We start from the raw sequence: 22,110 nt of genomic DNA on the forward strand, positions 1-22,110 counted from the left end.
GTGTTAAGAGACTATGTGGAAGTTTGTGTTTTTGTTTGACTTATCAAGTAAAGAGAAGATTAGTTTTATTTGCCAAATATGTTACAAAACATCAAAACATACAGTGAAATGGGTCGATGGGCCAAATGGCCTAATTTTGCGCCTGTGTCTTATGATTTGCATCAAATCCAATCAGCAAGGGTTGTGCCCACAAGTGTCACCATGCTTCCGACACCAACGTAGCATGCCCACAACTCTCTACCCCTAACCATGTCCAGAGAATGTACAAGCTCCTTATAGGCAACAGCAGGAATTGAACCTGATCAGCGTTTGCTGGTGCTGTTGATCGTTACACTAACAACTATGCTACCGTACTGCTGGCTACATTACCGGGTGGGTAAAGCAACTGATGTGCGGCTGGATTATAAAAGGTGAGAAGGTGAGATGGGCGAAGAGCACCAATAGGAGAGACATTTCATCCATAATGCTCTCCCATTTTACTAATTTGTTGTTCTTTCTCCTGTCATTTGTAGATGGTTGGGTAGAATTGTATTACACCTTTGAGTATCTGGATCTTGTCAACATAATGAATTTCGGGCCGAGACGCTTCGTCAGGACCCTTCACCAGGTCCTGACGAAGAGTCTCGGCCCGAAACGTCGACTATACCTCTTCCTAGAGATGCTGCCTGGCCTGCTGCGTTCACCAGCAACTTTGTGTGTTGCTTGAATTTCCAGCATCTGCAGAATTCCTCATGCTAACATAATGAATTTGAAGTTTTTGCCTGCACTGAGATTGAGTCATTCTTGGGCATGATATAAAACTGGGACTAACTCTGTTTGTTTGGAGGGGGAATAATTTTGTTTTCTAAAAAAAACACACAAAAACAAGTGTCTTCCCATCGTCAATATTCACCCTCATTCAACATCAATGAAACAGATTTGCATAAATTGGCTGCTGCTGTTTCAACATGACAAAAGGCAATAGTCACTTCACTAATGATGAATGCTTGGAGTTTGTGAATGGGTCTATAGAAATCAGGATGGTATTTACATCAGGATGTATTTCTTCCTACCGTCTCCAGTCCTTGGGATATTAGCAGCTACACGTGCCTTTGTACAGAAACAAGTACTGGAAATACTCAGCAGTTCAAGCAGCATCTGGTGTGAGAAACGGAAGATAACACTTCAAGGAGTTGGCTTTTCCACACTATCTTGAGGAAAGGCTATCAACATAAACGATTAATTGTTTTCACTTCACAGATGCTACCTGAATGGCAGAGTATTTCCAGCATTTTAGTTTTTTATTTTTTTTATTGTTTTCATGACTTCAGTGCTATTTTATTTGTGTCTTGGTGCTTTTTTTAAATAACAAAAATATGTGCCCATTCTGTAGATTCCTGATGTTTACATGCAAGCCTGCCTTCAGGATTATTTTATTAAAGTAGTCAGATAATTGCCGAATTATGCCTGTTGGTATACCTTTTAATCATCCAAGGGAGAATCTCTCACTTGTGTCATGAAATTTGTTGATTTGCAGCAGCAGTATAGTGCAAAGACATAAAAATTACTATTAATGACAAAATAAATATATTGTGCAAAGTAAAGGTGGACCACTCAGAAATCTGATGGTGGGGGAAGAAGGTTTTCCCAAATTTAGTCATTTATTGAGATACAGCACGGAATTCGAGCCATGCCACAGAGCAACCCCCGATTTAATCCTAGCCTAATCAAGGGACAATTAACTTGTCAACAGGTACGTCTTTGGACTGTGGGAGGAAACCAGAGCACCTGGAGCAAACCCATATACAAACTCCTTGCGGGCAGTGGTGGGAATTGAACCCTGGTCACTGGTACTGTAATGCCTTGTGCTAACCACTACACTACCGTGCCACCCTATTCCTTGTGCAGGTCTTCAGGCTCCTGTACCTCCTCCCCAACTGTCGTAATTAGAAGCTCATTAACAGAAAGATGAAATGCTGTAAGCAGTCACCAGGTCAGACGATTTTTGCAGATAGTGATAAATGGATTAATATTTCAGGCTGATGAATGCCAGCAACTGGGAGATCGGGGTTCAATTCCCATCGCTGTCTGCAAAGAGTTTGCGAGCTCTTGCTGTGACCACCTGGGTTTCCTTCAGGTGCTTCAGTTTCCTCCCACTTTCCAAGAGCCGTACTAGTTAGGGGTACTAGTACTAGGTAGGGGTGGTCAGTTGTTAGCAATGCTACATTGGTGCTAAAAATATGGCAACACTTGCGGGCTGCTCCAGCACCTCCTTGAACTGTGTTGGTTGTTGATGCAAATGACACATTTCACAGTAAGTTCCGATGTTTCAAAATACTTGTGACAAATAGAGCTAATCTTTACCCTTTAAAGATTTCAATGTCTTTTGCTTGCCTTATGTAAGATGAGTGGGTGGATGCACTTAAAGTGGCAGCTGACTTCTGATTACATTGGGCAATAGAAGGGAATGCATCCATGATTAATGCAGGACACATTGAAAAGCCTCAGGAGCATTAGTTTTAATTCTTGTTGTTAAAAGTTTATTAAAACACATACGGACCACTGTTGCACCACCATCGAAAGGGCAGATAGCAAGCTCGCCCATGCTTGTATCTGGATGAAATATTCCCCCAGCATATTAGTTTGGGGCAGCACGACAACCTGGGTTCAATTCCCACCGCTGCCTGCAAGGAGTTTGTACGTTCAGAATGGCAGGCGGTGACTAGTGGGGTACCGCAAGGCTCAGTGCTGGGACCCCAGTTGTTTACAATATATATTAATGACTTGGATGAGGGAATTAAATGCAGCATCTCCAAGTTTGCGGATGACACAAAGCTGGGTGGCAGTGTTAGCAGTGAGGAGGATGCTAAGAGGATGCAGGGTGACTTGGATAGGTTGGGTGAGTGGGCAAACTCATGGCAGATGCAATTTAATGTGGATAAATGTGAAGTTATCCACTTTGGTGGCAAAAATAGGAAAACAGATTATTATCTGAATGGTGGCCGATTAGGAAAAGGGGAGGTGCAACGAGACCTGGGTGTCATTATACACCAGTCATTGAAAGTGGGCATGCAGGTACAGCAGGCGGTGAAAAAGGCGAACGGTATGCTGGCATTTATAGCGAGAGGATTCGAGTACAGGAGCAGGGAGGTACTACTGCAGTTGTACAAGGCCTTGGTGAGACCACACCTGGAGTATTGTGTGCAGTTTTGGTCCCCTAATCTGAGGAAAGACATCTTTGCCATAGAGGGAGTACAAAGAAGGTTCACCAGATTGATTCCTGGGATGGCAGGTCTTTCATATGAAGAAAGACTGGATGAACTGGGCTTGTACTCGTTGGAATTTAGAAGATTGAGGGGGGATCTGATTGAAACGTATAAGATCCTAAAGGGATTGGACAGGCTAGATGCGGGAAGATTGTTCCCGATGTTGGGGAGGTCTAGAACGAGGGGTCACAGTTTGAGGATAGAGGGGAAGCCTTTTAGGACCGAGGTTAGGAAAAACTTCTTCACACAGAGAGTGGTGAATCTGTGGAATTCTCTGCCACAGCAAACTGTTGAGGCCAGTTCATTAGCTATGTTTAAAAGGAAGTTAGATATGGCCCTTGTGGCTACAGGGGTCAGGGGGTATGGAGGGAAGGCTGGGTTCTGAGTTGGATGATCAGCCATGATCATAATAAATGGCGGTGCAGGCTCGAAGGGCCGAATGGCCTACTCCTGCACCTATTTTCTATGTTTCTATGTTCTCCCTGTGACTGCGTGGGTGCTCTGGGTCCAAAGACATACAGGTCAGTAGATTAATTTTGTCATTGTAAATTGTGCTGTGATTAGGCTAGGATTAAATCAGGATTGCTGGGTGGTCTGGCTTGAAGGACTGTATCTCAATAAAAAAAATTAAATAATACTTTCAGTTCCTTTCAATGAGCACTTGTAACTTGCACAGTGTTTGAGTTCTTGAGAATCATTTGCACTTGTGTCCTCCTCCCTTTCGCCAAGTCATTTGGCCTGGATTGCGAAAGTCCTTGTCAGTAACCATGTCAAGTTTCATGCACATCGTAAATCTGCTCTGGTTGCAATTCTTTTGCAATAAATTTCTTTCAGAAGCTGTCAGTAGCCATAACCCTCATCACTTCCCCTGGAAACACTTTGCATCACTTTGCTTTTGATAAATTGAGTCAGCTGTCAAGATGAACCATATTTCCTAATATTCCCAAAATAAATTCTTGGTTTGTTTCAGGTGAGTAACTACAAACACTGATGTAGCTTCATCCCTTTGAATACAGAGCCATTTCAGACTCTGATAAAGAAGAGTGGAAAAAATAACACACAGACTCTGTTACAGATGATGGATAATTTCTGATGCAGTGGGTAAACTGAGTAGCCTGAGTTGTGGAATTTGACGTTGAGTTCAGAAGACTGCAGTTTGTCCAGGAAAAAGATGAGGTGCTGTTCCTTTAGCTTTCGTTGGGCCTTTTTAGAACAGTGCAGTAAGCTGCAGTCATACACTCAGTGGCCATTTTGTTAGGTACAGATGTGGAACCCAGTTTGGTCTTCTGGTTCGACGTGCCGTCCATTCAGAAACGTGCTTCTGCACACTACTGTTCTAGCACATGGCTGCTTGAGTTACTGTCACCTTCCTGTCAGCTTCAACCAATTTGGCCGTTCTCCATCGACTTCTCTCTTCAAAAAGGTGCTTTTGCCCAGAACTGCTGCTCACTGGATGTTTTTTGTTTTTCCCCATTCTCTGTCAATTCCGTTGTCCATGAAATTGCCAGGAGATCAGCAACTTTGTGATACTCAAGTCGTCACTTTTTATTGTCCTTTTGACCCTAACTGCTGGTACAGTACACAGTAAAAATGAGACAATGTTTTTCAGGACCGTGGTGCTACGTAAAACAACACAAAAACTACACTAGACTACAGACCTACCCAGGACTGCATAAAGTACACAGAAGTGCAGGTATTACAATAAGTAATAAACAAGACAATAGGCACAGCGGAGGGCAGTAGGTTGGTAGTCCGATGGCTTGGGGGGAAAACTGTTACATAAACAGCTGAATGGCAGCGGCCGGGATTCCGTCCGTTTCTGTACTCCCACCAAGTATTTCGTTGGAGTCGGATGTAGTCCAATTTAATATCCATTGGGGAGCAGAATGGACGGGAGACCCAGCCCGCTAGGGCTTGCTTTTTTCCTGGCATGGACTCCTGCCCGCTCGCCTTGCTTCCGCTTCCTCGCACACCGCTCACGATGTCCCCACCTCCGGCCACCGGCATCAGGCGACCCCGAGGACTGCAGGCCTGAGTGCCTCAGCAAGCGGAGGTCGTGCAATTTAACCAGCAGATCTTCAGGAAGGTTTGTTTTGGGGTGATCTCTGTATTGTAGCAGTATCTGGTGATGGTAGATAGTCGCTCTGTTATCCATTGTCCAAAACCCTAATTGTGCCTTAAAATTAAATTTAAAAAACTAAATTAAAGTAGCACCAGATCCGAAAGGCCACCTGCTGCACCCAATCAGACACCATCAATCATTAGAATCAGGTTTAACATCACCAGCATATGCCATGAAATTTGTTAATTTAGAAGCAGCAGTACAATGCAATACATAATAATATAGAAAAAATGTAAATTACAGTAAGTATATATGTATATTAATTAGTTAAATTAAAAATAGTGCAAAAACAGAAATATAAAAAAGTGAGGTAGTGTTCATAGATTCAATGTCCAATTAGGAATGGGATGGCCAAGGGGAAGAAGCAAATCCTGAATTGCTGAGTGTGTGCCTTCAGGCTTCTGTACCTCCTACCTGATGGTAACAGTGAGAAAAGGGCATTCCTAATGGTAACAATGACAAGAGGGCATGTCATGGGTGATGGGGGATCCTTAATAATGGATGTTGCCTTTCTGAGGCACCGCTCCTTGAAGATGTCTTGGATACTATGGAGGCCAGTACCCAAGATGGAGCTGACTAATTTGACAACTTTCTGTAGCTTCTTTCGATCCTGTGCAGTAGCGCCCCCACCCACACCCCCCCCCATACCAGACAGTGATGCAGCCTGTCAGAATGCTCTCCACAGTACATCTATAGAAGTTTGTGTGTTCTAGGTGACAAGCCGAAACTCCTCAAACTCCTAATGAAACATAGCTGCTGTCATGCCTTCTTTACAGCTGCATTGATATGTTGGGACAAGATTAGATCCTCAGAAATATTGACACCTAGGAACTTTAAATTGCTCTCTCCACTTTTGATCCCTCTGAGGATTGGTTCATGTACCCTCGTCTTACTCCTCAGAAGTCCGCAATCAGCTCTTTGTTCTTCCGGACGATAAGGGCAAGGTTGTTGCTGCGACACCACTCAGCTAGCTGGTATATCTCACTCCTGTAGGCCCTCTCGTCTCCATCTGAGATTCTACTAAAAATGATTGTATCATCAGCAAATTTTATACCTGGCATTTGAGCTATACCTAGCCATACAGTCGATATGAGTGCAAATGGACTATAAAGATAGCTTACGCTACTCTTCTCGGGCACTGGTATAATTGTTGCCCTTTTGAAGCAAGTGGGAATTTCTGACCGTAACAGTGAGGTGTTGAAAACGTCCTTGAATACTCCCTCCAGTTGGTTGGCTGTTTACTCTTTTCCATAATATGACCTGGCCTCCTGAGTTCCTCCAGCCTTGGACTTCCAGCATCTGCAGATTTTCTCGTGTTTGTGACTCTAATCCTGGCAACATCTTCATAAATCTCCTCTGCACTCGTTCCAGCTTGCTGGCATATTGCCTAAATCACGGCGCCAAAACAGAACACAATGCTCCAAATGTGACCTCACCAAAGTCTATAACTGAATGAAAATAAGAACAATTGTAGATACCAGAGATATGAGATAAAAACAGAAAATGCTGCAAACACTCTGCAAATCAGGCTACGTCTGTGAAAGGAGAAACAGAGGTAGGGGCTGATTAGACGGAAAGGCAGGAATGTTGGAGGAACTCTTTCAGCATCTGTGAAGGCTCAACCATCCCAAATACTCCACAAAACCTATCTGACCCCTGAGTTCCCCCAGCTGTTTGCATTTTGCACCAGATCCTAGCATCTGTATCTCCGTGGCAATGGTGGCAGCTGATGCCTGCAGTTGATTGGACGGAGCCGCACAGGTCCTGTGAGATGATTGGACACGCTGGGGGAGCGCATAGAACTGATTGGTTGGAAAAGTAGCAAGCAATCTGTTGGACGAATTAAAATAAAACCTACAGATTTTAGCAAACTGAAATACAACGACAAACAGGAGAAAACATTCAATAAGAGGCAGCATTTGTAGGAGCTAATATTTTGCCCTTCATTCCACTGGATGACCGGCGGTTCTGCACTGAAATCCTATTGGTTGGGCGGTGAGTAATGCTGCCAACTGATTGGACAGGGTTGCCGAGCTCTGGCCGTTAGTCAATGACGGAGAGAGTCTGCGCCGAGTTTTTGACGTCAGTTGGAGCGCGACCGTCAGTGAAGGATCGAAGCGCGAGTAGCGAGAGGAAAATGAGCAAAGCGCACCCGCCCGAGTTGAAGAAGTGAGTCCGGGGGAGCGGGATCGAGAGGATACGGAGGGAGGAAGTAATAGCTGGGGCCCTCGTTAAGTCTCTGCTCAGCTCTAGCGTTCACTGGAGGCGCGGCACCCGCCTGTGGGGCATGAAGGCGGTGTGGGCTTGTAGGCCCATACATGTGGGGGCCCGCGGGTTGAGAGGAGGGGGGTTACTCAGGGGCTTGTACGTCTCTCCATGTGAGCAGAACGGCTGGACAGGTCGAGGGAGGGGAGGTGGGGAGGAAGGGAATTCCCTCAGGGTGGCCTGATGATGGTACCGCAGGCCTTGAATCCGCAGCTGGCAGCTCCCCAGTTTGCGCCGGTGCTTCTGATCCACATCCGCACCCTAGCAATAACTACCCTCCGCCGACCGGCTTCTTCCTGAGCGCCCCCCCCCCTTCGTTATGGGCTCATCCCCTCAGCTCTCGGGAAAGAGAGTGGAGGAAATAAGCTTTAGAGCAGCTTAGCCCGTGCATTTGGGGTACACTCTCCCACTCTCCAGTTATAGAAGCGGCGTGCACTCTGTAAGCACAGGCGTCAAATAGATCCGTCACCATTGAACAGAGAAAAGTAAATCATTATAAACAGTAAATGGCTCTGTATTTGCTGGAAATCTTGTGCAAAACAGACGAGTGCTAGAGGAACTTAGCAGGTCAGGCAGCATCTATGGAGGGAAATAGTTGACGTCTTAGCTAAGACTCTTCATTAGAATAGATGAAGCAGATTATTTTTATTTATTACAGGTGCTGTTGGACCTACAAATTTTACATTTGGTTTCAGATTTTATTTTTGACTCGTAGCCCTAGACATCATTTTAACTTCTAATCAAACTTCAAAGTATATACATGTTTCCATATACAACCCTGCCATTCATTTTCTGGTGGGCATACTCAACAAATCCATTAACCATAATAGAATCAATGGAAGTCTGGACAAAGAGTCTGCAAGAGACAACAAACTGCAAATACAGAAAGAAAGAAAATAATAATAAATTAACAATAAATATCAAGAACAAACAGGAGAAAATCTGTAGATGTTGGAAATCCAAGCAACACACAAAATGCTGGAGGAACTCAGGCAGTGTCTATAGAAAAGAGTAAACAATCAACGTTTCGGACCAAGAACCTTCATCAGAACAATGTAATTCAAATTCTGATGAAGGGTCTCGTCCTGAAACATCGTCTGTTTACACTTTCCCATAGATGCTGTCTGGCCTGCCGAGTCGCTTCAGCATTTTGTTTTGTGTGATGGTTGAATAAATATGAGATGAGGAGTACTTGAAAGTGAGGCCATTGATTGTTGGAACAGTTCAGTGATGCCGTAAGTTATCCCCACTGGTTCAAGAGCCTGATGGTCGAGGGGTAGTAACTGTTCCTAAACCTGGTGGTGTGAGTCCTAAGGTTCCTGTACCAACTTCCTGGTGGCAGCAGTGAAACAGTGCAGGATCTAGGTGGTTGGGGTCCCTGATGATGGAAGCTGTTTTCCTGCAACAACACTGCGTGTGGATGTGCTCAGTGGTAGGGAGGCCTTTATCAGTGAAGGGTTGGGCCATGTCCACTACTTTAAATCTGTTAAATGGTGCGTCAACAATCAAAGTTAAATTTGTTATGTGCACAAAGTCCGCATATACAAAGTTGCTATAAATACTGGCCTGCAGTGGCAACACAGCACATAGCACAAAGCTGCAGTCACAAGAGAAGCACAAATTAAACAATGTTTACAAGAATGAGTGCAAGTAGAATAAATAAAAAGTCCATTTTAATTCAAAATGGTCATGGTAGTAATTTAGGATTTTGCCAGTTGGTTGAAGAGCTACGTAGTTGAAGGGAAGTAGCTGTCCTTGGACGGTGGTGTGGGGTTTCAGGCGTCTGTAGCTTCAGCCTGATGGTGGCTGTGAGAAAATAGCACAGTGTGTGTAGTGGGGATCCTTGGATGTTGCCTTCTTGAGGCAATGCAAGTAGACAGGCAATTGAAAACACAAAATAATCTGCAGATGCTGGGGTCAAAGCAACACTCACAACACGCTGGAGGAACTCAGCAGGGCGGGCAGCATCCGTGGAAAAGATCGGTTGACGTTTCGGGCCGGAACCCTTCGTTTGAGTCCTGACCAAGGGTTCCAGCCCGAAATGTCGACCGATCTTTTCCACGGATGCTGCCCGACCTGTTGAGTTCCTCCAGCGTGTTGTGAGACAGGCAATTGAGCTTCCTTTGTGAACATTTACATTAGAATTGAATGGCACACGTTTTCTTTAATATGTACAAATTTTGTACTATTTCCTTCCAATAGGTGTGTGTAACTGGAGATTCTTATGTTTTAGAGTCAATATTGATTTAAGGAGTCTTGAATTAATGCTGTACTGAGCTTGAGCATGTTATTAACCTCAACATCTCTGCTTTTCTAGGTTCATGGACAAGAAGTTGTCACGTGAGTTTTGAATTACGTTTGCATGCAAGGAACTGTGAAGTGCCTCATGGAGGAGGATTATCATATACAAAACCGGAACTCTGTGTAGAGCAGTGCATAACTGTCAAAACTGGGAAAATACGCAGTAAAGTCTGTTTTGAATAAGCCGTGCTAGATGAATTAATGTTGCCATTTTTTGTGGTAGATCAGGATTGAATGTTGAGCTACTGCAGGCTCAAATGCATCTGGAGTGGTGACGTTTTTCAGAATGGGCATTTTGCATCCCACAAAATATTTTAAAACGACTGAGCCTCTAGTAAAATTTTCTGCCTACCAAGTTGTAAGTTAATTCAAATTTAATGTATATGATAATTAAGTAATCCTTTCAAATTAAAAATCCTGCAAATCTGTAATGATATAACGACAAGAATTTGCATACATAGTTCATGTCACCCACTCTTGCACTGTGTTGGCACTAAACTTGCATCATTGTGTGCTCTGCGCCATTGTAACAAGTTAGATTGTTTTATTCTGGAGGGAAGGCTTGGATATCTGGACTTCTGTGAAGTCAGGAAGACGGTGATACTTTTTCTGTCCGTCTGTAAATGTTATTCTTGGTCCCTTTATTCTTTTGAAAATCTGCAAAATACTGTTCAGAAAGTGCTTTGCCTCATTCTTGATAAATTGAAATGGTGGGAAATGTGATCTGACTTTAGGATTGTTGTCTATTTGTTTCTTGTGGGGTCCTACATTAGAAGCCCACTTTCTGTCAGTGATTCATCCCACATCAGTTGAAGCTTACTACAAAAGTAAGAGTTTTTGATGCAGGTTTCAAAAAGCTTTTGTTCTGTTATTCAGTAAAGCTGAATGGTGGAAGGCACGTGCAAGGAATTCTACGTGGTTTTGACCCCTTCATGAATCTTGTGGTGGATGAATCTGTGGAGATGGCACCCGGTGGCCAGCAGAATAACATTGGCATGGTGGTAAGTTACTTTGAATCATTGAAAAGTGCAGTACGGAAGCAAGCCCTTCGGACTATAACCCTCCCATTCATGTGTCTATCCAAACTTCTCTTAAAACATTGACATCAAGCTCACATGCACCACCTGTGCTGCCAGCTCGTTCCACACTCAAGTGACACTTTGAGTGCAGAAGTTACCCCTCATGTTCCCTTGAAACATTTCACCTTTCACCCATGACCTCTAGTTGCAGTTCCACCCAACCTCGGTGGAAAAAGCATGCTTTCATTTACCCTGTCGATGCTCCTCATAATTCTGTACATCACTCTCAAATCTCCCCTCAATTTTCTGTGTTCCAGGTAATAAAGTCCAAACCTAATCAATCTTTCCTTATGACTCGGGTCCTCCAGTCCCAGCAACATCCTTGTAAATTACCTCTGTACTCTTTCAACCTATGTACATCTTTCCAGTAGGTAGGTGACCAAAACTGCACACAATACTCAAATTAGGCCTCAACAACATCTTATACAACTTCAACATAATTCCCCTTGTCCTCACCTACCACCCCACCAGCCTCTGGGTCCAACATATAATTCTCCGTAACTTCCGCCACCTCTAACGGGATCCCACCACTAAGCACATCTTTCCCTCCCCCCCCCCCCAGTTTTCCGCAGGGATCACTCCCTACGTGACTCCCTTGTCCATTCGTTTCCCCCCCCCCATCCCTCCCCACCAATCTCCCTCCTGGCACTTATCCTTGTAAGCGGAACAACTGCTACACATGCCCTTACACTTCCTCCCTCACCACCATTCAGGGCCCCAGACAGTCCTTCCAGGTGAGGCGACACTTCACCTGTGAGTCAGCTGGGGTGATATACTGCGTCCGGTGCTCCCAATCTGGCCGCCTTTATATTGGCGCAACCCAACGCAGGCTGGGAGATTATTTCACTGAACACCTAAGCTCTGTCCACCAGAGAAAGCAGGATATCTCAGTGGCCACACATTTTAATTCCACGTCCCATTCCCATTCTGATATGTCTATCCACGGCCTCCCCTGCCACACTCAAGTTGGAGGAGCAACACCTTACATTCCGTCTGGGTAGCCTCCAACCTGATGGCATGAACATTAACTTCTCAAACTTCCGCTAATGCACCACCTCCCCCTCATACCCCATCCGTTATCTATTTATATACACACATTCTTTTTCTCCCTCTGTCCCTCTGACTATACCCCTTGCCCATCCTCTGGGTTTCCCCCCCCCCTTTTCTTTTTCCCTAGGCCTCCTGTCCCATGATCCTCTCATATCCCTTTTTCCAATCACCTGTCCAGCTCTTGGCTCCATCCCTCCCCCTCCTGTCTTCTCCTATCATTTTGGATCTCCCCCTCCCCCTCCCACTTTCAAATCTCTTACTAGCTCTTCTTTCAGTTCATCCTGACGAAGGGTCTTGGCCCAAAACATCGACTGTACCTCTTCCTAGAGATGCTGCCTGGCCTGCTGCATTCACCAGCAACTTTGATGTGTGTTGCATAATATCCCATTGCCTGTACGCAATACTTCGATTTATGAATGCCAATATGCCAGAAGATTTCTGTACAACCCTATCTATCTACACTTACAATGAATTATGGACCTGTATTCCCAGATCCCTTTGTTCTGCCGCATTCCTCAGTGCCCTACCGTTCACTGTGTAAGACCTACCCTGTTTGGTCCTAACGATATGTAACACCTTTTACTTGACTGCCTTAAATTTCCTCTGCCTATTTTTCCAGCTGGTCCAGATCCTGCTGCAAGCTCTGATAGTCTTCCTCACTGTCTACTGTACTCCCAATCTTGGTCTCATCAGCAAATTTGCTGATCCAGTTAACCACATTATCATCCAGACCATTGATATAGATGACAAACAATAGATCTTTCACCGTTCCCTGTGTCATTCCACTAGTCACAGGCCTCCAGTCAGAGGGAACCACCTACTACTACTCTCTGGCTTCTCACATAGAGCTAATGTCTCATCCAATTTTCTACTTCGTCTTGAATGTCGAGTGTCTGAACCTTCTTGAGCAACCTCCCATGCGGGACCTCGTCAAACGCCTTGCTAAAGTCCGTGTGCAGGCAACATCCACTGCCTTGTCGTCATCAACTTTCCGGGTAATTTCCATGCCAAACTCTACATGATTGGTTAGACACAACCTACCACACACAAAGCCACGCTGACTATCCCTAATCAGTCCCTGTCTGTCCAAATACTCATGTATCCGGTCCCTTAGAATACCTTCTGGTGACTTTCCCACTACTGACTGCAGGCTCACCAGCCGACAATTTCCTGGTTTATTCGTCGAGCCTTTCCTAAACAGTGGAACAACATTAGCTATCTTTCAGTCCTCTGGTACCTCACCTGTCGCTAAGTATAATTTAAATGTCTCTGACAGAGCCCCTGTAATTTCTGCACTTGCCTCCCACAGGGTCTGAGGGAACCCCTTGTCAGGTCTTGGGAATTTATCTACCCTAATTTGCCTCAAGATAGCAAACACTTCCTCCTCTGTAATCTGTACAGGATCCATGACCCTGGTGCTGCTTTGCCTCACTTCTATAGACTCTGTGTCCATCTCCAGAGTAAATACAGACGCAAGAAGTCCATTGAAGGTCTCTCCCACCTCTTGGCTCCATACATGGATTAACATTCTGATCTTCTAAAGGATCAATTTTGTCTCTGCAATCCTTTTGCTCTTAACTAGCTGTAGAATCCCTTGGGATTCTCCTTCACCATGTCAGCTAGATCAACCTCAAGCCTTCTTTTAGCCCCCCCGCCCCCGCCCCCGATTTCTTTCTCAAGTGTTCTCTTACATTTCTTATACTCCATAAGTACCTCATTTGTTCCTCCCTGCCTATACTTGAGAACTTATCACAGTGAATTAATTTAACCCATTAGAAGCTTCATCTTAAGCTAATTAGTCATTGAGACAGTTCTGTACTCTGTTCTGACCATCCCTTGCTTGCAAGTTGAAGTTGTAGAGAAGTTTTTAAACGACTGGGAATGAAAGCCAATGTCACTTTAAATGAAAATCTGGGCTTTAACTGAAATAAGTGAATATGTTGTCATGCTCTTATCTCAATAAGGGTGTAACATTTTGTAACTCTAATGACCAAAACTGTGCATTTAGAACATTTGTGATACTAATATCAGCAGTTCTTGGTAGTTCCAGGGTCAGAGGGCACAGCCTCACAATAAAAGGACGTCCATTTAGAACAGAGATGAGAAGGAATTTCTTCAGCCAGAGGGTGGTGAATCTGTGGAATTTATTACTATGGGCTATGGAGGCGAAGGCATTGAGTATATTTCAAGCAGAGGGTGATAGGTTCTTGGTTAGTCAAGGTGTGAAAGATTATGGAGAAAAGGCAGGAGGATGGGTTTGAGAGGAATAATTAATTAACCATGATGGAATGACCTAATTCTGCTCCTATGTCTTATGGTCTTATGATATGAGGTAAATTTTTGACAAAGTCGATTGAGACTCCACTTGGCACCAATGTTTCTGCTGAAGTTTCTGCTGGGAAGTGGTAGTATTGATTGCCACTTTACTAGATGCTTTGCTGTCTGCTAATTGGAAGTTCCCCTCAGACAGAGAAAAATCTTTGGCTGTATCTGTTGGAAGTTCATAAAATTATGAGAGTTGTAGAGCAAGCAGCCAGTATCTCTTCCTGGGTCAAAATGTCTAATACTAGATGGCATCCTTTTAATTTAGAGGGGGGAATTCCAGAGGAGATGTGCAGGACCAATTATTTCATAAAGTTCTTATTGATGCCTGAAATGCACTGCCATGGTTGGTGGGGGAGCTAGAAACAATAAAGGTATTTGAGTTTCTCAGGTAGGCGCATGAATGCTGGGATATGGGCCATGAGCAAGCAGAAAGAATTGGTTTAATTAAGCATCTTTAGCTAAATTACTTTTGGCACGATGTCATTGGCTGTACTGTTCTAGGTTATATACTATATCTGCTATAATGAAATGTTTATGTTGGGTCTGTTTATTTTTTATTGTAGATTTTTGTAACTCACTTTAACGTGAACTAATACTGCTTTGCAAAAGAAGAATATTATCAAATGGTGGCTTTTCTGTTTTGAAATAACCTGTGATATCAAAAGCATATTTCCCACCTTTCTCGTTTAATACAAGTGTGTCTGTGGTCAGAGTAATGAAATTGTCTTTCAGCGTTCCCATATATCTGTGATGCAGATGCATTTCCAATCTGAGGCTCTCTGTAACATGATTAGCAAATCTGACCCAAAATATTTTGATCAGGAGTCCAGCATCCTTCTTCCACAGTGCACATTCCAGCAGTAACTTGAGTTTATCCTTCCAGTGAGTTTTAACTTTTGTCTTTAAATTCTCTTCATTAGGTGATTAGAGGAAACAGCATTATCATGCTTGAAGCTTTAGAAAGAGTATAGTGAAGACATCACCATTTCTGAATTAGCGGAGACGACACTCTACAAAGATGGCTTTGAACATGCACTTGAAGCATTGAATTTTTCTTGTCACGAGGTGGAAAGGCACCTGCAGCTAACTTTATAAAGGCCCAATATTCAGGATTCACTTTTGTGAACAGTTTGGAATTTGTACTTTGACAAGTAGCTAAAGAACATTAAATAAGTGTTTTTGTATGAAAAGGATTGGATCAGTTGCTTTCATCTCCATTGTTTTCATGTATATTAATCTCAGATGAATCCCAAATAATCTGCCAATTGCTGGTGACTTCGTTTCATTGTCCTCTGGTAAATAATCCTTGTGTGACAATAATTGGAACTACTTACTTTCAGAACTCCTCTCTCAACCCAAGGATAAAACTATTGACATTGGGGCCTAATGCAAAGAATCAGTATTTGCTATGATGTTGCCCTAATCGTAACCAGGGAACCAGAATGGAAGCGAAGATCTGCCCAGAAAAGTGTGGTGCTATGACCTTACCGACATCTCCAGTGAATAGCACAAGGTTCGACTCTCAATGAGCAGCTGCATGGAATCTAAAAGTCTGTACTCTTGAGTGCATGGCACAGTAAGCTTTACAGTCCAGGTGACCCAAGTTCAATTCCCTTTACTGCCTGTAAGGAGTTCATAAGTTCTGGTGATGACGTGGGATTCCTCCAGGTGCTCCACATTCCTCCCGTAGTCCAAAGATGTACCAGTTGGCAGGTTAATTGCTCATTGTAAATTGTCCCATGATTAGGCTATGGTTAAATTGGGGGATTGCTGGGCGGTATGGCTTGAAGGGCCAAAAGGGCCTATTCCACTCTTTATCTCAATAAATATAAAAAAAAATTAGACCATAGGAGCAAAATTTGGCATTCGGTCCAAGTTTGCTTTGCCATTCCATCATGGCAGATCTATTATCCTTCTCAACCCTGTTATTCTGTCTTCTCCCCATAATCTTTAACAGCCTTACTAATCAATAACCTATTAACCTACACTTTAAATATACCCACTAATATCCTCCATGGATTCATCACCCTCGGGCTAAAGAGATTACTCCTCAAATCTTTTCTAAAGGGAAATCCTTGTATTCTGAATCTGTTCCATTCAGTTCTGGCCCACTCCCCATAGCACTTTCATTCCCAGGATCTTTCTTGTGAACCTCTGGACATCCAATGCTAACACATCCCTTCTTAAATAAGGGGCCCAAAAATTGCATTTCTGACTCTGTAAACTGTTGCTGTTGAATCCATTCCTGGGGACATAGAAACTCAAGAGGCTCTGTACACTAGTAAGCCATGATAGTCCAATTAGTAATCTGATGAAAAAAATCAATTCAACTTTTCAGAAAGAAATCTACTATCACCATTGCTGGTTGGCCTATCCATTTGTTGTTTGTCCTCCACAGCATTCTGAGTCCTGAGTGCAGAACTTTCTTATCAATTCTGAAAGGCCAATTCCTTATCTTGAGCTCATAATCCCTGAATATCCCAATCAGGGGTTTTTGCTTTTGTTTGTTTCTAACTCTCCTAACCTTTGGAGAGTATAGACCCAATCTGCTTAATTTCTACTTGTGACAGTTCTTCCAAAAACAGAAATCAGTCTGGTGAATCTTAATTGTTTTATTTTTGTACTAGAAGAATTGGTATATTGCATCTTTTGGTTTGTAACTCCACTTTTACAGTTTGAGAAGACTGGAGGCAGTTGGATCATCTGCATTTCCAAATTGCAACTTCTTATTTTGGGACAACTTGAGAAGTCAAGATGTTCATTTGATAGCGTGTTCTAGGCTGTCGTGTGCCCTTGTGGTCTGTGACCATTTTGTTGTTCCTGAGAATAAATGAGGTATTTAACAGGCAGATGCAGCAAGGAAGGGAAGTGGTGCATTGGCATTTATTGCGGGGGGGGGTGGAAATTAGAAATAGAGAAGCGTTACAAATTGCACGGGGTTTTGGTGAGGTCCCACTTAGAGAACTGTTGACAGTTTTGATCACCTTATTTAAAGGGTATCCTAGCATTAGAGACAGCCCAAGTAGATCACTAGGCAGATGAGAGGGTGGTCCTATAAGTGGCTGAAGCAGCTGAGTGGGTATTTTTTTTAGGAGTTCAGAAGAATTGGGCAATCTCATTAAAATAGATAGATCTTAATGGGGCATGACACAGTTGATGTTGTCACTGGTGAGTGAGTCTTTGCTGAGTGGGCATAGTTGTAAGATAAGGGGGCAGTCTAACTAAGGAGGGTAGCATTTTCTCAGACCAAGTAGTGATATCAAACTCTCCACCGTGGACATTGTGAAAGAAAAGCATTGGTGTCGGGGCTGGAGGCAAGAGACAGGCCAGCTGACCTTAGCTCGCTGCTCCCAGGGGTTTGCTAGACTCTGAGCTAAGACTGCAGTGATGACTGCTTCATGACCATGAACTTCAGTTATTTGCTTTTGTTTGTACGGTTTAATTTTTTTCTGTATGTTGGCTGTTTGATGGTTTTTTTTAATGGTATACTTTGGTAATAAGTGTACTTTGACTTTGACTGAAAGAGGTGGCAAATAACTCTAAAACACAGAATTGAGGGCTATGGTGACTTTCGTAGGAATTGAGGCCTGGGGCCATCAGAATGGTGGGGCAGAGTGGCCTAAATAGATTCAGCTCTTTTGTAGATTAGGCTGAAAGTGGGGCGAGATGGAGTACCATTTTGATGTAATTGCTCCAGCATGTAAAACAAACCTAATTGTACGCAAAAAAACAGCAGACTGAATGTTGCTATTCAGCATGGATTGAGATGTAATCTTTTTTATCTTGTGACTTAGTGAAGGCAACTAATGTTGAGGAAAATCGTGTGAAGATGGTATAATTATAAAGAGCTTGCCGCTTGCTCAAAATACACTTCACTACAAGTTATTAACAGCAACAATGTGGCAGTCGTAATTACCATAATGTGTAAAATATTTCATTTGTAACAGCTTAATACTTTCCACAACACAAAACAACATTTAATGCTTGAGCCCCAAAAGTTTGTTCAAGAGAATATGATTTTAAGGAGCTTGTTAAAGGAAGTGTGATAATCAAATTTTGAAGACCATATACCCTCGCAGAGGTGAGTCTTTCTTGCTTTGAAGTAAGGAATCATATATACTACAGTTAAGCAGTGCAGCAGGCCTGAAAACCAGACCAGGACATTTTCAGAGTCGCTTGGGGATTAGTCTAGAAAAAGTCATCTGGTCCATTTCCGGAGAACTGTGCTCAAGTATGTGAGAGTGGGCTGCTTATCTGTTTAACAAATATTCTAAATTTTAAAATTGTTCCAGTCCAGATGAAAGGTCTCAGGCCAAAATATCAGTCGTCCATTTCACTGCACAGGTGTTGTCTGACTTGCTGAATTCCTCAAGTATCTTTTTTTTTTTGCAACTGCCAATTTTTTTAATCTGTTCTACATTTGCAAGAAAAGGTTTGTGAACCTTTCGCAATTGCCTGGTTTTCTGCATTAATTACTCATAAAATGTGCTCTTATCTTCATCTAAGTCACAATAATAGACAAACACAGTCTGCTTAAACTAATAACACACTAACAATTGTACTTTTTATATCTCTATTGAACACATTGTTTAATCATTCACAGTTCTGCCTGGAAAAAGTATGTGAACCTTAGTATTTAATAGCTGGTCGAACCTACTTTAGCAGCAATAACCTCCACCAAACATTTCCTGTAGCTGCTGATCAGACTTGCAAAACAGCAAGGAGGAATTTTAGACCATTCCTCTGTACAAAACTTCTCCAGTTCATTAATATTTCTGGGATACCTTGCACGAACAGTCCTCTTCAGGTCAATGCCACAACATCTCAATTGGGTTAAGGTCTGGACTCTGACTTGGCCATCCCAAAACACGAATCTTCTTTTTAAACCATTCTGTTGTTGATTTACTCTTGTGTTTCGGATCATTGTCTTGTTGCATCATCTAACTTCTATTAAGCTGTGGTGGACCTCTAACCTGACATTTTCCTGTAAAATGTCTTGACACAATTTTGAACTCATTGTTCCCTCGACGATTGCAAGCTGTCCAGGTCCTGAGGCAGCAAAGCAGCCCCAAACTGTGATGCTGCTTCCACCGTGCTTTAAAGGTGGGATGAGGTTTTTGTGTTGGTGTGCAGTGCCCTTTTTCCTCCAAACAGCGGTGTGCATTTCTGCCAAAAAAGTTGAACTTTTGTTCCATCTGTCCACAGAACATTGTCCCAGAAATGCAGTGAAACATGCTGGTGGCCTTTTGCAAGTTTGAGACGTGCAGCAATGTTTTGGAGAGCAGTTGTTTCCTCCATGGTGTCCTTCTATGAACACTATTTTTGTTTGGTGTTTTTCTTATAGTGGGCACATGAACAGAGACTTTAGCAAGTTCTAGAGGTTTCTGCAGGTCTTTTGCTGTTACCCTTGGGTTCTATTTCACCTCCTTCAGCAATGCACGTTTTGCTCTTGGTGTGATCCTTGCAGGATGCCCAGTCCTAGAGAGCAAAGCAACAGTACTAAATTTCCTCCATTTGTAAACAATTTATCTTACTGTGGACTGATGAATACTCAGCTTCATACATTTCTACAATTCTAAGATCCTTTGAAAGTTGTTTCGATCAAGGAATGGTGCGCATAAACAGATCTTTCTTGAGAAGAACATGCTCTGTCAGTAACTTGACTTTGACCTTTTTATAGGGCGGGGCACCTCTACAACCCACACCTCCAATCTCAATTCACCTGACTCCAAATAGCTTTTATCGAAGGCATTGTCCCAGAGGCTCACATACTTTTTTGAACCTAGACATGCTGATTTGGGAAACAATAGATAAAATATGCAGGATCAAAGATACACTTTGAAGATCAGTTTCAAGGCTGCGGTTGCAAATTAATTTTATATTGTACCATAAGTGAAGGAAAGCTTAGTGAGAGAAAGAATGAGAGGCATTCACTCCAGGAAGGAATTGAGCCAAGTGGTGATACCACATTCAATCGTTGCCGGTGCTATCTTTGGAACTGCATTTCAAAATTAGCAAAAGGCCAAGTTGTCTTAGAATTACATCACAAGAAACAGGCCCTTTGGCATAACTTAACCATGCCGACCTAGTTGCCTGTATAAGCTAGTCCTCTTTGCCTGCACTTTGCTCACGTCTCTCTAAACATTTCCTCGCCATATATTTGTTGAAATATATAGTATTGCACCCACCTCTGTCACTTCCTTTGACAACTTGTGCCAAATATCCGAAACCCTCTGAAAAAGCTTGCCTCTCAGATCCCCTTTACATATTTCCCCTCTCGACTTAAACCAATGCCCTCAAGTTTTGTGACTCCCCTTTCCTGGTGAAAAGGCAGATAGTTCACCTTTTCTACGCCCCTCATGATTTTATATCCCTCTGTAAGATTCTCCCTTTCACAAGATAAGACAGATGGCGGGAGTAAAAAAAAAAAGCCCCAGCCTATCCAGTCTCTCATTGTAACTCAAATTATCTAGTCCTGCCAACCTCCCTGTGAATCTTTTCTGCATCCTTTAGAGCTTAAGGACATTCTTCCTGTATCTGGGTAACCAGAAGTGCACACAATGCACCAAATGTGCTCTCACCAATGTTCTGTACAGCTATTAGATGATGCTCCAACCCTTGTACTCAGTAGCCTAACTGGTTAAGGCAAATGTGTCAAGTGACTTCTTCATTATCTTACTACTATTTTTTTTAAAAATTTTTGCATTATTTATTTAATGTGACTATTTAAAATATATGTGTATATATTTACTGAAATTCAGATTTTTTTCTCTGTTATTATGTATTGCATTGTATTGCTGCCGTAAAGACAACAAATTTCATGATGTAAGCTGGTGATATTAAACCTGGTTCTGATTCTGAAATTGTGTGACACAATATCCCACACAAAGCCATGTTGCCTATCCCTTACCAGTCCTTGTCTTTCCAAATGCAGATATGTCTTATCTCTCAAAATCTCTCTCACTCACTCACTCACTCACTCTGTCACTCACACACACACACACACGAGATATCTCTCGCCACAGCAAGAGGGGGAGACCCAACAGCTCACTGTTTCAGTGTTACAGTCTGCAGAGTCACTTTATTTTGAGTTCCCCCAACTCAAATGCAGAGGCCTCCGACAGCCGCATTTGATGCCTCAGTGTTCTGATCTCCCACGACGTTTCAGCTGGTGACACTGACAAGGAATTGGATCGTCCACAAGGCTGCACTCTGAAGGTGCAAATCTTCCAGTCCGCTCCTGAAAATATCGAAAAAGCTAGGACACTCAGAGAGCTCCGATTTGCTGGCTAACCATGTGATCTAACCTTACAGTCGGGCCTAATGTGGGGAACAGCACAACCATTGAAACATAGCAAATGAAGCTGCATTTTTTGAATATTTTCTATTCGCTTTCAAATTCAGTTTCATCAAAAGGACAGAAAATCACAGAATAATGCAAAGAATCAGATTGGTATGTCTGACAGAATATTGGTAAATTTCAACCACTGTACTGGAAAGTTTAGAGTGATATGATTCATGGTTAGTGCGATTTTTAAGCAATACCAGTCTGAAATATCCTGGCTCCAATGGATAATAGTGCACCTCTATCTGATAGCATAGCAGTGATTTCCAATACCCTTCAATTAGATCAAACAGTTAAAACAAAATGTTAAAAAAATAAATACATAAGGCATTAATAAGGCAATTAGACTCGAAATAAAGGAGGGCAGAAGATAGGCTT

At 42.8% G+C, this 22,110-nt stretch overlaps 1 protein-coding gene across 1 annotated transcript; it reads left to right on the top strand.

The window, feature by feature from the left end:
* The first annotated feature begins 7,429 nt into the window (after window positions 1-7,429).
* Window positions 7,430-21,251, top strand: snrpg (small nuclear ribonucleoprotein polypeptide G). The gene is made up of 4 exons (XM_063056929.1): window positions 7,430-7,536; window positions 9,950-9,972; window positions 10,810-10,934; window positions 15,308-21,251. The coding sequence occupies exons 1-4, from the start codon at window positions 7,505-7,507 to the stop codon at window positions 15,356-15,358; spliced, it is 231 nt and encodes a 76-aa protein (XP_062912999.1). The 5' UTR covers window positions 7,430-7,504; the 3' UTR covers window positions 15,359-21,251.
* The last annotated feature ends 859 nt before the right edge of the window (window positions 21,252-22,110 follow it).

The sequence above is a fragment of the Mobula hypostoma genome, chromosome 8 (assembly GCF_963921235.1).
Source record: "Mobula hypostoma chromosome 8, sMobHyp1.1, whole genome shotgun sequence".
Lineage (NCBI taxonomy): Eukaryota > Metazoa > Chordata > Chondrichthyes > Myliobatiformes > Myliobatidae > Mobula > Mobula hypostoma.

What these genes read in the sequence shown, in the direction of transcription:
- snrpg (XM_063056929.1), top strand. Translation starts at nt 7,505, where the DNA reads ATGAGCAAAGCGCACCCGCCCGAGTTGAAGAA. An exon ending in CACCCGCCCGAGTTGAAGAA is followed by an intron (nt 7,537 to 9,949) that starts GTGAGTCCGGGG and finishes CTGCTTTTCTAG; the next exon opens with GTTCATGGACAAGAAGTTGT. An exon ending in CATGGACAAGAAGTTGTCAC is followed by an intron (nt 9,973 to 10,809) that starts GTGAGTTTTGAA and finishes TCTGTTATTCAG; the next exon opens with TAAAGCTGAATGGTGGAAGG.